Here is a 17,597-nt window from a genome sequence, read left to right as displayed (position 1 = left end):
GCCAAACAGCATATAGTAATATGACAGACGTAAAAATTTCATGTAGAATAGTTCTGACTGAGGGCACTTTGTTACTTGTATCCAGCTATGTTTTGACTCCAACAGTAAGATTCCCAGCAAGAATAGAAGGGCATGGTGCAACAGCAACTGATAATATATTTCAAAAGTCAACTGCCTTCCATTAAATGAATGTGAGCCCCATAATAAATGGTTTATATGACCACAATGGTCAAATGGCAACATTAAAGCACCCCTCAATCAAGTACAGGCCTAACTAAGAAAGGAAACTTCAAATTACAAAAAATTGTAAATTATTACTCTATTACATTATTTGGGGAGAATTTATAGGAGAAAAAGTGGGAAGAAGTGCACCAACAACACACAGTAGATGATAAATTTAATTATTTCCTAAAACTATGTTTCGAACATAATGAACACAGTTTTCATTTACAACAGGAACATTTACAGTGGAAGCCAAGAAAAAAGATGAACATTTTTTGGGATTAAAATTCTTACCAGTAGTAGAGAGGGAGCTCAGTTTATTACAGAATCACCATTTAAAAATTCATTACACGCAATAGTTCAATTTTTTCAGCATGCCATCAAAAACATATGAATCATGTATAATGCATAAAAAAGTCTAAGAACAGAATAAGGACAATCTGGGGCCTAATTAGGTACAAACATACCCAATAAGGCAAGCGACATTCAAGTACCACATGACAGAATAGCAAGGGAGATGATACGGAATTCAAATCATTTGTTATTAAATCAACTTTTCCTAACAGTAGCTGAAAACAAGAGGACAAAAAATTGGTCCATCAAAAGCACATCAATTAAACTTGTTTAGGCAGGCAATGCATACTCCACAATCCTAACATCACTAAAAATAAGAAACTCTTCTAGCAATTATCGTATCTTAGGCAAAGTAGGCCTAGTAAAATCTTATGCTAATTCACAAGTGTGACCCTTGAGTCACAAACAATGAGTCAAGATGATTTCCTGAAAGACTGGAGATGCATAAGTAGTACCAATATACAGAAGTGGAGACAATCATGTGATCTCTCCCCTCGTTGTGCTCTTTTTTTTCCAAAATTTAGCTTACAACAAAATACTGTAACATTTCTGGGCACAATCTTAGGGAGTTCACTTTGGCTTACATATAGGCTTCTCCACTGAGATAGCAATACATGAACTTACCGACTCCATCCTAGTTGAGCTAAACAAGAAAAATTACACTGCTAGCATTTTGGGTGAACTTACAGGTCCTTTGATTGTGTGGATAATAAAATGTGGTATCCTATTATGGGTCTTTCCCTTGTATAGGTGGTATCTTAACAGAAAACAGAGGGTCACATTAACAAATGATATGACAAACAAGATTAGATTTTGAAGTGGGAAACCCTTAAAGATGGTGTGCTGCAAGTTTTGGTGCTGCTTCTTCCTGTTACTGGTCTACATAAATTATGTACTTGGTATGCAGAAATTTCAAAAGCTGTAACATTTTTCAACATGAATAAAGAAAAATAAATAAATAAATAAAAATCAAATTCACTACTGAGGCAGCCAGGAGAATAATGTAACAGGATTACAACTGGTCCACAGCCAACAGCATGGAAAAAAAGAAAAGAAGAAAAGAAAAAATCTTGTGCAGTTCCGGAATTGTAAAAGTGACAAGTACCATAGATAGATTTTTAGATTAATCATGTGGCAACTACAAATCACTTTAGAAATACAAATACAATATAATGATGATGTAAATAAAATAGAAAGAAACTTCCACATGGGAAAAATATATTAAAAACAAAGATTCCAAGACTTACCAAGCGGGAAAGCGCCGGCAGACAGGCACAATGAACAAAACACACAAACACACACACAGAATTACTAGCTTTCGCAACCGATGGTTGCTTCTTCAGGAAGGAGAGGGAAAGACGAAAGGATGTGGGTTTTAAGGGAGAGGGTAAGGAGTCATTCCAATCCCGGGAGCGGAAAGACTTCCCTTAGGGGGAAGGTTAGGTGGTGGAATTCGACTCAGATCAGGAAGCCAGAATACTGGAGTGGATTTGATTGTGCCAGTAACAATATGCATTGGTATGTGCGGATGAATGTGTGTGTGTGTGTGTGTGTGTGTGTGTGTGTGTGTGCGCGCGCGCGCGCGCGCGCGCGCGCGCGCGCGCGCGCGCGCGTGTACACCTGTCCTTTTTTTTTCCCCCCAAGGGAAGTCTTTCCGCTCCCGGGATTGGAATGACTCCTTACCCTCTCCCTTAAAACCCACATCCTTTCGTCTTTCCCTCTCCTTCCTGAAGAAGCAACCATCGGTTGCGAAAGCTAGTAATTCTGTGTGTGTGTTTTGTTCATTGTGCCTGTCTGCCGGTGCTTTCCCGCTTGGTAAGTCTTGGAATCTTTGTTTCAAATACAATATAATATATACATAATTAACAAATTTACAGACATACTATTCATATAATTTATCATATCTGCTGTAGTATCGAAGAAGTCTGAGGGGTTTCCTGGGTACCAACTTTGAGTGCACTCTTCCACACTGTGCCTTACACCCAATCTCAAAAAGCCACAGGTGTACTCTGCGGTGGTAGTCTTGTTCAATCTGGACAGTAGGTCAACTGCATCTCCTGTGGTTGTTCCGGATTCTGTCCTTCAGGGCAGATCAGGTTCCAGTGGTTTGTTGTTGTCATGGAGGAAGCTGTGGGGGAATATTATTATAGCAATCTTTTCTCTAACCATTGTTGAGTTCAAAGTTATGGTCAACCACGTTGCTAGCTGTTTTGAGTTGGGATGCCTGCAGCGGAGCATGTTGCAGATTTTCTTATGTTCTCTGAGAATGTTATCCTTTATTCTTAGGTTAGGTGGTGGAATTCGACTCAGATCAGGAAGCCAGAATACTGGAGTGGATTTGATTGTGCCAGTAACAATATGCATTATTTGATTTAGTTGTGTGTCTACCCATAGGTACCCATGTGATTGATTGTATGTGTGTGGAGGGGGGGGGAAGGGGGGGGGGGAATTGCAGTATTTTTAATATTTTGGAAGATGAATGGTGACCTGTAAGTATCCATAAAAAAATTTACAGTTATGACCCCGTTAGGAACCTACGTAATACCAAATTTTAAACCAATTTCTTGAAAGAAAAGCACATGACTACGCTTTTTTTTTTCCTCATTTGCCTAAGAGCTGAGGGAGAGGGGGAGCACAGCACAGCAAGACCCCTCACCATCTGGCCCCTGGGCATGGACATCCTTGTAACTGTCAGCTTCATGTGGCTGCTGTTTACCCAGACAAGGCTGCAATACTATGCTGCTGATTAGACAAGGCCAAGGATGGATGATCATACGCCTGAAGTGGCTCAACCCTGTATTGTACCACATAACTTCTGCAGATCATTTCTCAACTTCAACTTAGCAACACTCTGTGTTAGACACTGTTTAAGCATAAATCCAAAGTACCATGGATATTTGTAAATCTAGTTCTTGGTTGGCTACTATGTTACTCAGATGAAAGCAATGACATTCAGTTTTGTTAGGTTTCAGTTGACGTCCACATTTACAAAAGTACTGTCCTACTTCACTTAGATCTTTTTTTTAAATTTGTGTGTGGTAAACTTGATTTGTTTGTGCTTTGTTGCTATCACCCAATCATCAGCATGAAACTTCAAAACTTCCTGGGCTGAGTGGCTGACAGATCTGCAATATATAAGCTAATTAGTAGTTGGGGTAAGGCTGTGCCTTGAGGTAGGCCATTGTTGAGGGGCTCCTAGTTACCAGTTGTGTTAACTGAAATGGTCTGTCAGTCAGAATATTGCTAAACAGTTGTGCTTTTCTTCTGATGGGTAACTACATAATGCATCTAATAGATGACACCCTACCTCCATACAGTATCATAAGCTGCAGACAGATCAATACATACACTAGAAGTTTTTAATTATTTCTGTGAGTCAGATTCTATTTAAATTATTATGTGAAAGCACTTGGTCCATACAGCTTCGAAATCTGGCCAGTTCAACAAGAATCTTTGTAAGTCTTCTGCTATGTATTGTGTTATAAAGCAGTGAATTTTATGCCGTACTCAGGACGATAACGCTGTAAGTTTGAGGTTCACTGTTGAGTTTATGTTGTTTTAAGATGTCAATGATTCTTATCTGTTTCACAAGTTTTTCAATGGGTCCTGTTTGTAGAATGTTGAAGAAAAATTGTGTTAGCCTTGTTTTAGCATAAGGTATTTGTCACAGCGAAGGAGAAGTTCTGGATGCATATAGCCAAAATCTGGAGCTTTATCTGATCCAATGTCTTATAGAAATTGAAATATCTTCAGGAATGAGTGGGAGTTAATATGGGCTATGATGTGGACCTTCTGCCATTGTGATTCTCAGTTCTTGCTTCACCTGTATGGCATGAGATTGGGAAGTAGGTGGTTTAGATCTTGAGATGATATGTGCAACGACAGCATTCAGTTTTATGAGGTGGTGGTTGGTTATTACTTGACTTGCACCTCCAAAGTTGTGTAACAGTGACCAGGCTTTTCTACATGACCGATTGAAGTCAAGTTTTTCAACAGTGCTAAGCAATTTCTGGCGTGTGTAGTGTCACGATTATGCAGCAGTATGTCTGCTATTTCCTGCTCTCCAGTTGAAAGGAAGACCCTGTGCAGTTTCTTGCCCTCTGGTCATGCAGGAATCCACTCCTTTTGGTAGCCTCCGGGAATAAACTTTCTTTCTATGCTTAACACTGTACCCCCAAATCTTCCACAGTTATTGCACAGGGAAGGAATAAATCTTAAGAGGTTATCAATCTTTTTAGACAAGTTAGACCAGTTTGCTTTCTGAAAGTTCCAGCGTGGTTGGGAATGGAATTTACCAGTGAGATTTATAAGCCTGCTTCCAGTATTACTGGGTTGCGCTGACTGTGTGGAAAGTCACTCAGAATTCTACATGTTGTTGTCAATGGCTGGTGGCTATTGTTTGAAAATATGAAATATAGGTTAAGACTGTCGTCTTGCCTCCGTGCAGCTGATCTAAAGGTAGATCAGTCCTTAAAATTAAAAATTAGGAGGAAATTGTGATGATCTGCCCACGAAATTAAAGTTTCTCCATGGAATTTATACTTCCACTGCTCATAATGGCTGTTGAAATCACCTGCGTAATTAGCTGAGAGGAGATGTGTGTGAAGGAATTGCAATGGCCACTGAACTGCTGGAGGTTTGCAAACTCCAATTGTTATTACAATTTCATGCTTATCATTAGAGATCAATGACAAGATTAGGAAAGCATTCTAAACTTATTACACACATAGGTGGTGATACCACAGGCTGGATGGCAAGCTGCGGCAAGGAGGTTGTATCCTAGTATTCCATCCCTTGTCTCGAGTTGATCTACACCATCTGCATGTGTTTCTTGGAATACAAGCCTGTCAATATTAATTACAGAGTTCTGATAAATATTGGCAGTTAGATCTGCTTATGCTCTCTACATTGATATGCAATTTCTAATACTCCATTCAAAATATCTAGCTGTTTGGTCTTTAAAAAAACCCTGTAGATTTTAGGAGCCATGTATCGTGCAGAGATCAAGGAGCTGGATAAGGCTACATGTCAAAAACTGAGGTGACTTGAGCATGTGCAGTTGTTAATGAATAAGCTCAGCTTTGCTGGTTTTGGCACTTTTTCTTACTTTATTGACCTTCTGCGAGGATTGCTAGCAAAATTACACTTAGTTTTGTCCTATGGCATAATCTCCTGAAGCAGTGCAGGGAAAAAAAGCAATAACATTATGTAAAGTTGTTGAACATTTTCCAGAAGTCAATTCAAGCACTATGGATGTTTGACAATTACATGCCAATATGTGTACTACTAAATGGCATTAATGGTTAATAGCAAGAGTGAATTTAGGATGAACTCAGCAATTCACAAACACATTATTCTAAGAGCTGAAATAATTTCCATATAGACTATACATCCTTATCTAGGGTTCATACTCGAGTTTTATATTTTGATGCAAAAGTCTACAGCAAGCTGGTCATGGGCATTAGACAGAAAATTAAAAAAAAATCCCATATATAAAACAAAGATTCCAAGACTTACCAAGCGGGAAAGCGCTGGCAGACAGGCACAATGAACAAAACACACAAACACAATTACTAGCTTTCGCAACCCATGGTTGCTTCTTCAGGAAGGAGAGGGAAAGACGAGAGGATGTGGGTTTTAAGGGAGAGGGTAAGGAGTCATTCCAATCCCTGGAGCGGAAAGACTTCCCTTTGGGGGGGAAAAAGGACAGGTGTACACTCGCGCGCGCAAACACACACATATCCATCCGCACATACACAGACACAAGAAGACATATTTAAAAGCAAGGAGTAAGGGCAGAGATGTCAGTCGAGGCGGAAGTACAGAGGCAAAGAAGTTGTTGAAAGACAGGTGAGGTATGAGCGGTGGCAACTTGAAATTAGCGGAGGTTGAGGCCTGGCTGATATCGAGAAGAGAGGATATACTGAAGGGCGAGTTCCCATCTCCGGAGTTCGGATAGGTTGGTGTTGGTGGGAAGTATCCAGATAACTCGGACGGTGTAACACTGTGCCAAGATGTGCTGGCCGTGCACCAAGGCATGTTTAGCCACAGGGTGATCCTCATTACCAACAAACACTGTCTGCCTGTGTCCATTCATGTGAATGGACAGTTTGTTGCCGGTCATTCCCACAAAGAAAGCGTCACAGTGTAGGCAGGTCAGTTGGTAAATCACGTGGGTGCTTTCACACGTGGCTCTCCCTTTGATCGTGTACACCTTCCGGGTTACAGGACTGGCGTAGGTGGTGGTGGGAGGGTGCATAGGACAGGTTTTACACCGGGGGCAGTTGCAAGGGTAGGAGCCAGAGGGTAGGGAAGGTGGTTTGGGGATTTCATAGGGATGAACCAAGAGGTTACGAAGGTTAGGTGGACGGTGGAAAGACACTCTTGGTGGAGTGGGGAGGATTTCATGAATATAAGAATGAATGTTCCCACAAATTACTGCAACCAGTCACCTTTTGTTACATTACATTAATACTTGTTCCATGCATAATGAATACAACATTTCATAATGATGTGTAATGTGTCAGTTCAACTTAAGTTTTCATTGCACATATTTTTTCCCAGTTACTACTTCGCCTAGCTAAAAGTTCATCTACTGAGTAGGAGTTCTCATTCAGAAATTCTTTAAATTTGTTTTTAAATGCTGGATGGCTATCTGTTGGGCTTTTAATGCTGTTTGGAAAATGACCAAAGATTTTTTGTGGCAGCATAATTCACCCCTTTCTGTGCCAAAGTCAGATTTAACACACAACAGTGAAGAATATCCTTTCTTCTACAGTTTTAACTATGTATGTTGCTATTATTTATGAATTGGGATGGGTTATTAATAAAAAAAATTCATAGGTGAATATCCATATTGTGAAGGTACTGTGAATATCTTAAGTTCTTTAAATAAATGTCGGCAAGGTGATCTTGGGCCCTCCCAGGGGACACCACCTTATATTAGGCACCTTCAGTGCCAGGTGGAAGAGTTTGCATGCTTCGTTGAAGTAGGGAGCTATGCCAGCAGTAGCACAGCCACTGGCAGGGTCATGCAAATCAGATTGGTCTTGACAGAGGAGCAAGACAAAGTGTGTCCCACAACACAGGGCAGGGAGGGCTCTAGAAGCGAAGTGAAGCCAGCTTCCCTAGAGGAGTAAACCTTATAAAAATACTGGTCCTCCAGGTTGGGGGTTAGGCATGGGATTAATAACCCTATACAGGGGAAAAAAAGAAAAAAAAAAGAAAAAATGGAAATTATTTGGAAATTCAACAGAAGCCTCGGAAACTGGACGGAAAGCATGTATCACGACCCTGGCAAAGGAAATGGATAAAGGATCTAACAGTAGCATCATGGAATGTGAGGACAATGCTTCAGCCTGGAAAAATGAAAGAAATAGCGAATGAAATTTTAAAATTCAAATATGATATGATATAGGGCTACAGAAATAAGATGGCAAGGGAATGAGCAGATAGATAAACCTGAGTACCCATTAGTATTAGTGGACCAGAAGAAAGAACAGGCCAACTTGGAACAGGCTTTATAAAAACTAGGGAATTTAAGAAAAGCCTTCTAGAATGTGAACCCATAAATGAAAGGATGTGCAGACTCAGACTACGAGGGAAATTTAGGAATATATCAATAGTTAATGCACATGCACCAACAGAGGAAAAAGAGAATATAATTTAAGAACAGTTCTACGAAGACTTGGAAAAAGTATGCCGCACAGTACCTAAATGTGACCTGATGCCAGTAATAGCTGATTTTAATGCAAAATAGGGAGGAATGAACATCCATATGGAGAGTCTGTGAAATATTCACTACATATAGAAAGCAACGAGAACAGATACTTACTATGTCAATTCGCAGCAAGGAATAATATGATTATTAAAAGTACCTGCTTTCCACACAAAAGGATCCATCTTGGTATTTGGAAGTCTGCAGCCAATGAAGTAGTCAATCAGATTGACCGAATTTTAGTGATTGCACAACACTCCACGTCAGTTACGGATGTGCAGAGCTGCAGAGGACCAAACTGTGATTCTGACCACTTTGTGATAAAATCAGTCTTGAGAGAAAAACTGTCACCAACAAATGGCAACAGAATAGGATAGATGATGAAATGGAATACAGACAAACTGAACATCCCTGATGAAGTAAAAAATTACCAAAAAACACGAAGCAGAAAGTTGAGGGTTTGATGAAGATTGCAGGTCAGCAATAGAGGAAAAGAACAGGGCAAGAACAAACATGCTACAGAGAAAAACCAGAAATAATGTGGGACAATATAGAGAATTAAGGAGAAGGGCTAACAGATTGTGCAAGAGAAAAAAACGAGAGTGGAATAAGAAGAAATTTCAAGAACTAGAAGAATTAAAGGAACACAGTGAAATAAGAAAGTTCTATCATGCCATAGGCATCAAATGATAACAGTATTGGAAAGGCTATAAGGGAAAGAATACAAGGAGGAAACAGAGCTTACTTTGCAAATATGCAACTTTTCACAAAATAGCCTTGTTACAAGAAAAACTAAACTGCTAATATATAATTCCCTAGTCGATCCAGTTATCACATACAGGTCACAGGTATGGACGTTGACAGGACACGATAAAAATGCACTAAGAACCATTGAACGGAAAATTCTACGCAAAATCTATGGGCCAATAAGGGAGGAAGAAGGCTGGAGAATACGCTATAATGCCGAATTACAAGAGTTAATACAACACAGGGACATAATAAAACTGGTGAAATCACAGTGAATACGATGGCTAGGACACTTGGAGAGAATGGCAGAGAATAGAATTCCAAATAAAAGGATGAAAGGTGTGATCCATTCAGTTTGGCATAAAGGGAGACCTAGAACAAGATGGATCAACGAGGTAATAATGGATATCACCAGTATGGGAGTCCGAGGGTGGAAAAGAGCACCAAATAACTGAGAACTGTGGAGGAGGATTGTTGAAGAAACCAAGGCTCACCAAAGGCTGTAGCACTGCTGAAGAAAAGGTGATCTTGGGTAGGCTCCAGCTATTATTCAGATTACATGCTTTCATGCAATGAATACTTCTTCTCTTAATGATGAATTACCCCAAAATATGATGGCATATGAAAACAATGTATGAAAATAGGCATAGCAGACTAATTTACTGTTATATTTATCACCAAAATTTGCAACTGCCCTAATAGCATATGTATTTGAACCTAATCGTTTCCAAAGATGATCAGTGTGATTCTTCCAATTCAATTTCTCATCTGCACACAATCCCAAAAAGTTTAAATATTTTGCCTTAGCAATAGATTTCTGTTTGAAGTACATTTGCCAATGGTGTTATGCCATTTACTGTACAGAATTTTAAATACAGTGTTTTCTCAAAATTCCATGAGAGTCCATTTGCAGAGGACCACTTAATTTTCTGAAAGACATTTACAATTTCCTCACCTAATTCTTGCTTGTTGGGTGTGATTACTGTAATTGTAGCATCAGAAAAAAGAGCCATCTTTGAATCTTCATGAAAATAGAGAGGGGGGGGGGGCGGAAAGGGACCCAAGACTGAACCCTGTGGGACACCATTCTAGATACCATTCCCAGTTAGAAAACTCTGCTGATTTTTGCATACTATCTGTATTGTTAATTTCAGTGGTCTGCAGTCATCCAGTTAAATATCAAAAACTATTTTTGCACTGTCCCACTCATACCACAATACGTAAGTTTATCTATAAAATTTTGTGAATCGCACAGGCAAAAGCCGATTAGAGATCACAAAATATCCCAATGGTTGATGTTTGGTTATTCACAGAATTTAATCTTTGACCAGTGAAAGCATGTATAGCATTTTCTGTTGAAAATGCCTATCTGAAAAGCAAACTGACATTTTGTTAGTACTTCATTTTCACAAATATGCGAAGATACTCTGAATACATTAGTCTTTCAAGAATTTTGGATAAAGTTTTCAGACATGATATTGGGAGGTAGTTTTAGCATCGGACCTGTCCCCTTTTTTAAGTAATGGTTCAACAACAGCATATTTTAGTCTGCCTGGAAAAATGCCCTGTTTCAGTGAGCTAGTACACATATGGCTGAGAATCCTACCAGTTGGGAACAAGCTTTTAGTACTCTGTTGGAAATGCCATCAATTTGAAGCGAACTTTTACTTTTGGGTGAATTTATTACTTTCCTAATTTCAGTAGAAGAGGTGGGTTGAATTTCAATTTTATCAAATTGCATAGGCACTGCCTCTTGCGTATACAGTCTTGCATTTTATAATGAGTAGCTGGATCCTACTTTCTTTACAACAGTTAAAAATGATTAATAAAAATATTTTCTACTTCTGACTTTTTGTTGACTAACTTTGCATTGAGCCTGATAGAAATATAGTCTTCCTGTGCTCTCGATCACCCAGTTTCCCTTTTAACAATATTCCAAATTGTTTTAATTTTATGATCAGAGGTGCTAATCGTGGACATAATGCACATAGGCCTACTTCTGGACTTTTGCATAATTTTTCTTCATACAGTGTAGTAGTTTTCATGGATGATTGCTCCTAGTTATAAGCTATATTTCCCTTTTCTGTTTAGGGCCTACAATATTTTTTATTCCTTTAGTAAGTTGTGGCATTTTAGATGTTTTCTTACAGTTATGTTTCACTGTTTTCTTAGGGAACCTTTTCAAATATACTCACAAAGGTATCAAGAAATAGGTTAAATTTTAAATTGGCAACGTGTTCCTTGTACATCTCATCCCATCTACATGTTGGAAGTTTTCTCTAAAATTTGAAATTGTTAAATCATCAACTTAACACTATTTTGGAGAACTGGTTTGTGTTATTGTATGGAGTTATGTCATACACTGTAACTGGAGCCTGTGCATCATGATTAGACAGACCATTCTTTATAGGACAAGTTTTTATTTGATTAAATTTATCTTGGACTGTAAAAACATTATCTAGATCAGTGTGCTGCTTTCCTGTACCACCTGAGTGCGAAAATTAATAACTGATAGAACTAAGTAATATTTATCATAGTTTCTATTGGAATGTTTCAGAAAATCCAGATTGAAATCCCTGCAAACTATAATTTGCTTGCATCTCTCTACAGTTAGTATCACAAAGAACCCATTTTTTTTTCAAAAACTGCTGAATATTTCCCAGTGGGGACCTACACACAGATACAATTATAAAAGTACCATTATTTGGCCTAAGTTTGTTAATTATTCTTTTATATTTATTTTCCATTGCCGGTTTCGAATCACCTGGCGATTTATCATTATATGATACATCGCTAAGCGATTCGAAACTGGCAATAGAAAATAAAAAATTGAAGGAAAGAAAAGGCGACTGCTTGCGGGAATTTCCGGGAACCTTCAGTCGTCACAGTCGCACTGTTCACATCCATAAAGGATAAAAGTTTTCAAATGAAAGAATACTACGTTATGCACTCCTATCACAATTTCTCAGAGTACGTTGACTCGGGAAAGTAAATTCCGCATTAACTCCATGACAAAAGCTCTTGGCTTATTCAGTAGGGCCTACACAATATAGACGGCTGATAATTAACAGCTGACGGAAAAAAACAGCAGCCGAGAAGGACAGGAGTGGTAGTCATGTTTTTTCCAAAGTAGTTTTTTCTCCTAACATACAAATACTAAGTAATTTAGAATTACCATACAGTCACCAATCTGAATACATTAGCGCTCGTCATAATTTGTTGTTAGCATGAATTAAATAAGTCAACAATCATTGTTTTCCCATGTTAATGTATAACTTGATTCGTTCCACATTCGTGCTAGCTCTCCTTCGCGATGGGATTCATAGAAGAAGATGAATGAAAGAAAGGAATGAGTTACTTAAAACTGTGCACATTTATCATCACACCGCTTAGCGTATCTGAACTATTTTTGTCCCATACTGAATTTTTTACCTGATAATCTTGCAATTCTTCTTCTGTGAACTGGCTTTTCCCCTGCCCCATCCTCACATCCACCGAAAAACCACACCTTTCTCCTGTACCACGTATCTGTCAACACATGCTTTCTAATTGTTTTCACCTAAAATTCAAAGACACTACTACAGTTGTTGACAGAAAACCAAAGATCTTCTTGTGTTAACAAACAGCATTCTGTTTATTTTCCAAGTATTTTCGTATTACTTCTGTATGAGAGGACATTATTATAGCCCATATTCATGAAGCTAAATTTTACGCTATATACTGTCTGCGAAATAAATTCAAGGGGACGCAGCCGCGTGCTAATACAACATTTGGATGATATACCTTATTGACATTAGTAGGAGTTCTGAAGCTACTGAGGTGTCAGCTTTTTTTAATGCCTTTTTTTGCTGATGAGCTCTATACGACCACTTAAAACAATCCCTCCTCCCTCGGGGGAAAGAAGGCAGCCCACTGTAGAACATTAGCTTGGATGTGTTACTGAGGTTTTCCAATTTATTTCTGTTTATTGTATTGCCGCTGAAAGCAAATTTTTACCTTTGCTTCTAGATGCGTCGAATGTAGAACATACAGTTTCAGTATGATTTATAATATAAGTTGTTCCACACTTGACGAAATGGATGGAATGGAACTTCAAAACATTCCAAAATATATTTCAAATGGCTATATTCTCACAGCTCGTCAGTGGGATGGAACGGGTCATCAGTGTTAATGGTTCTTGCTGAGAAACTTTTACGGTGGCGTTGATGAAATGAGCGGTGCCGTCGCCTGTTAACATCGGAAGTTAACATGTTTTCATCGTGCTCGCGCATGTAATAGTAGTGGCTTTTGCGCTACTTGATGAGATACATATGAGATTCTACAGAGAAAGTGCAAAAGAACTTGCTCCACTTATAGCAGCAGTTTACTGTAGGTTGCTGGAGCCATGAAGGATACCAAAGGATTGGAAGAAAACCACAGGTCATTTCTATAGATGCACATTGTCTGCTTGACTGGCATCAACCTTTTGTAGAATTACGAAATATGTTTTACGCTCATGTATGATGAATTTTATCGAAAATGAAAAATTACCTCCAAATATCAAGAAGGATTTTGCAGAGATCTGTGAGATAGAGAGCAGCCTGGGCAACATTGTCTAGGTTGACGCCGTGTCCCAAGACTTTCGAAAGTGTTTGACACAGTTTGGACGTTATCCAGAAGCTTAATTGTGAGAATGAGTGTTGAACAATATCTGCAGAAACCTCGTAGACAGGGCAGCCACAGCTATGAGTAATCACTGCTTAACTGTTAGTAAATTCTATATTTTTAGATCCCTGTCTGTTTCATGGAACTTATCTTCAGGTGAGAATATAATTAAAACATTAGAGCTAAAAAAATCTTGGGTATTAATAAACAGCTGCAGTTGTATTCAATCTAAAACTTAGTCTTAAATTATTTTACTAAACATTGACCTACAGAATTTTCCCTGACGAAGAAAAGTCAAACTTCATCTATTAATTTACTACTCACGATATACAAGCCTAATGCAATCTGGCTGCTAAACATTGATAACATTACTTCAAATAATTATCAGAAAAGAATGCCCCTGAATTGCAAGAAATCCTAACAATAACACAAATCCAAAAAATGTGAAATTAAAGAAATAAGAAACTACCTCCAACCTCTGTTAATTGCCTAGACTCATATCAATCACAAATCCAGATAGTGGAAACCCCATTCTTTTTTTATAAGTCACCTACCTCACAGAAAATCTTCATAACATGAACTACAGCAATTACAGTAAGTAGCAACAACAGCCAGCTAAAGAAAAAGATATGAACTATTATAGACTCTAACTACTAGGAGGCATATGGTTGGCAAAAGAAAGATTTTGTTGAAGAGCAAACAATGCATTTAGAAAATTTTACCTTAATCATGTAACCTCCAGTTCCAAAAATTATATAGTTGTCAATAATTCCACTATCCAAACATTATCAATAACATCCATCATCATACATTTCCTACATATTTTCTTATAGACACATCATTTCATCTTACTTTATATTGCGTGTCCTACCAACACAGAGTCTCCATTAAGAAAATCACGTCCATACACTTCCCTATCCACTCGCTAAATTCTAATGTGTCCAACCATAGAATCCCTTGCCGAGGGTGCACAGCGCTGTTAGTGATATTAACACAGTGTATAGCGCTGCCAACATGCAAACAGGCTACTTACAAATCTTTTATTTGTAGGTAACTATTGGATCATGATGCTAAGAGCCATGTCTTCAGGTGAACATATATTAGACCTATAAGCTTGGAACTAAGAACGCAACATTCGCTGTTCAGTACGAGACACTACGCAGTCACTTACCCTTTTCTGCAACTGTGTACAGAATGAAGAAAAGGCTCCGTCCACTGGATTGGGCTGAAATCCATGCATCCAGCTGTTTTATTCAAAGAGGTTCCAAATTCCGAGCTTTTTAGCTGTAATGTTGTAGTTAAATGATCACCTGGCTGTTAGTACCACGAAACTGGTAGTTATCTAAAAATAAAAGATTAAAGACAGCTGAAGCCGTTTATTAATACCCAATATAAACATTATCTATCTGCTTACCTGCCTGTCTTGTTGGTGTGTGAGGCTACGCTCAGGAACGAACGAAGATTGTGCAGCGATTCACCTTAACATAACAGCTGCTGGCCGCTGTTGTGCGTCTGCCATCAAGCAAATCTACTAGCTAAAGGTAATTTAAGCCAGGGAAGGTGATTGTCAAGCCTACCAACAAGAACAGAACCAAACATTTTACAGTTTTTCATGGTGATCTGGTGACCACTAAATTCCTGGCTTGACAACTGATATTATCGCTTCGACATAGTGTGTGCCTGGCACCATATCACAAGGAGCCAAAGTGGAAAGCCATACAATTTCCTGGGTGTTCTGCGTGAAGTTATGGAAAACGAGATCTGAAACTTACTCGTACTAATATCACTCTGTAAAGGTTTTTTCTCAGCCATGCAGATCTCTAAATATAGCAATTCGAACGCTTTACTACCAGAAAAGAGTACACTGACCCAAAGGCGCCCATACTAACTTTTGTAGGAGAGGGGGGGGGGGGCTAGAACTGGGTGAAGGGTACATTATTACAATTTTGGAAGGCGAATGGCGACTTGTAAGTAGCTATAAAAATTTTCAGGTCCGACCATGTTAAAAACTCATACAATACTGATTTTCAAATCGTTCTGTTGAAACAGAAAACCTCACTTCCCTGAGGGTTAGGGAGCGGCCGCCTATAGATACGAGGGCCCTTAGAGTGGGTGAAACAGGGTGAGAATAATACTCTGATGATCCATAACATTATGATGACCTATTTAATAACCTGTTTGTCTGCCTTTGGAACATAATTCATCACTGATTCTGCGTACCAAGTATCGGACTGTTCGTTAGTGGGTTTGTGGAGGTATGAGGCATTAGATATTTCGCATAAATAATGAGCCCATGATGTGTGAACGTCGTGATGGTGCCCGATAGCGACCCGGATGGGTTCCATAGAATTTACATTAAGAAAATGTGGCCGCAGGGAATAGCTGCATGGTTAGAGGCGCCATGCCACGGATTGCACGGCCCCTCTCGCAGGAGATTCGATTTCTCCCTTGGGCATTGTGTGTGTGTGTGTGTGTGTGTGTGTGTGTGTGTGTGTGTGTGTGTGTGTGTTGATGTTAGGATAAGTTAGTTTAAGTAAGTATAAGTAGTGTGTAAGTCTAGGGACCAATGACCTCAACAGTGTTTGGTCTCTTAGGAATTCCAACACACACACACACACACACACACACACACACACACACACACACACACACAGATCAGGAACATGTGGTCGTGGAGACATCAATGTGATTTCACTATAATGCTTCTCAAACCACTGTAGCACCTTTATGGCTCCGAGACACGGACAATTAGACTGCTGGAAGATGACATGGTCATCGGGGAAGACAACAAGCGCTGCACGTTTAAAGTCGCTGTTCACCTCGATGACGACGCAGAATGTAGCAAAATTGTGAATCACCCGAAGAGCCGTCATGTTTCCATTGATCGACGGTCGAATCCCGATGGCCCCGTGCCCACTGCAATAGTAATTGACGATGTTGTTGGGGAAACGTGTGAACATATATGAATAGTCTGCTGCAGAGCTCCATGTTCAACAATGCAGTATGAATGGTGTGCTCCGAAACACTCTGCGTGCACCAACAATGTGTTCTTTGGCCAGAGATGCCACAGATCACCATCTTCCCGTAGATGCTCACGACAGCATCTCGTTAACATTTGACCAGCTTAGGCGTTTTCGAGATACGCGTTCATGGGCTCTGTGTAATAATAATCTGGCCTTTGTAAAAGTCTCTCATCTCAATGGATCTCCCCTTTTACAGCCCGTATCTTCGCTAGGATGATCCCTCGTCTGTGTCTGCTCTGCTTACATACCTTGCCCGTAGCGCCACCAGGCGACCACCAACGTCGCAGCAGGCAGTGGTCATAATTTTCCGGCTGATCAGTGGGTTACGTATTCAGAGGGCGCACTGTACCCTTGCCGTCTAGTCATAACTGGTGAAAATTCTTCTTGTTGTTGTTATTATTCTTCTTTCCTTCTTTTTATTTGCGTTGTCCCATTTCTTCGCGAGGTCGGTAGGCTATACAGGTTGTAGCAATGTTAAGTAGTTCATGTCCAGGGGCCCTTACTTACGCCACTTCTCCCCTGGGAATGGAATTTGTGTCTCCCATCTGTCTCTGTCTGGAGTAAATCTCATGTTCAAGTGTGGAACTGCATTCTACATGTTGGCATATCGCGTATCTAAGGTAGGATGTCGGTACCAGTCTGGTATTTACCTAGGTGGATGTGGGAACGTGCTTAAAACCATAGCCAGGCTGCCCGACACACCAGGTTCTGTCGACAACGCGGGGCCGGCTTCTCTCCCCGACTCTCAGAAGAGGGCGGTATAACGCGCACCGCTTTTCGGGCGGCCCACCGGCAATAAAGACACTGTCACTGAAAAACAAAACGCCGTAAGCCAAAGTGTATAGCTACGCGTACTGTCTTTGTTAAGAGTAAGAAGTCTTCAATGTGCA

At 39.6% G+C, this 17,597-nt stretch overlaps 1 protein-coding gene across 1 annotated transcript in view; it reads right to left on the bottom strand.

The window, feature by feature from the left end:
- LOC126272539 (calcium and integrin-binding protein 1-like) overlaps positions 1 to 12,622 on the bottom strand; it is a 44,172-nt gene extending 31,550 nt beyond the window's left edge. Inside the window, exon 1 of the mRNA XM_049975457.1 lies at positions 12,473 to 12,622. Within this exon, the coding sequence (XP_049831414.1) occupies positions 12,473 to 12,523 (51 nt within the window). The 5' untranslated portion in view covers positions 12,524 to 12,622. The remainder of the gene's footprint in view (positions 1 to 12,472) is intronic.
- Positions 12,623 to 17,597: the final 4,975 nt, after the last annotated feature.

This window comes from Schistocerca gregaria, chromosome 5, assembly GCF_023897955.1.
Source record: "Schistocerca gregaria isolate iqSchGreg1 chromosome 5, iqSchGreg1.2, whole genome shotgun sequence".
In the NCBI taxonomy this organism is placed as follows: Eukaryota; Metazoa; Arthropoda; class Insecta; order Orthoptera; family Acrididae; genus Schistocerca; species Schistocerca gregaria.
The sequence above is the reverse complement of the archived record's forward strand: the minus strand, read 5'-3'. Positions and strand labels throughout refer to the sequence as shown.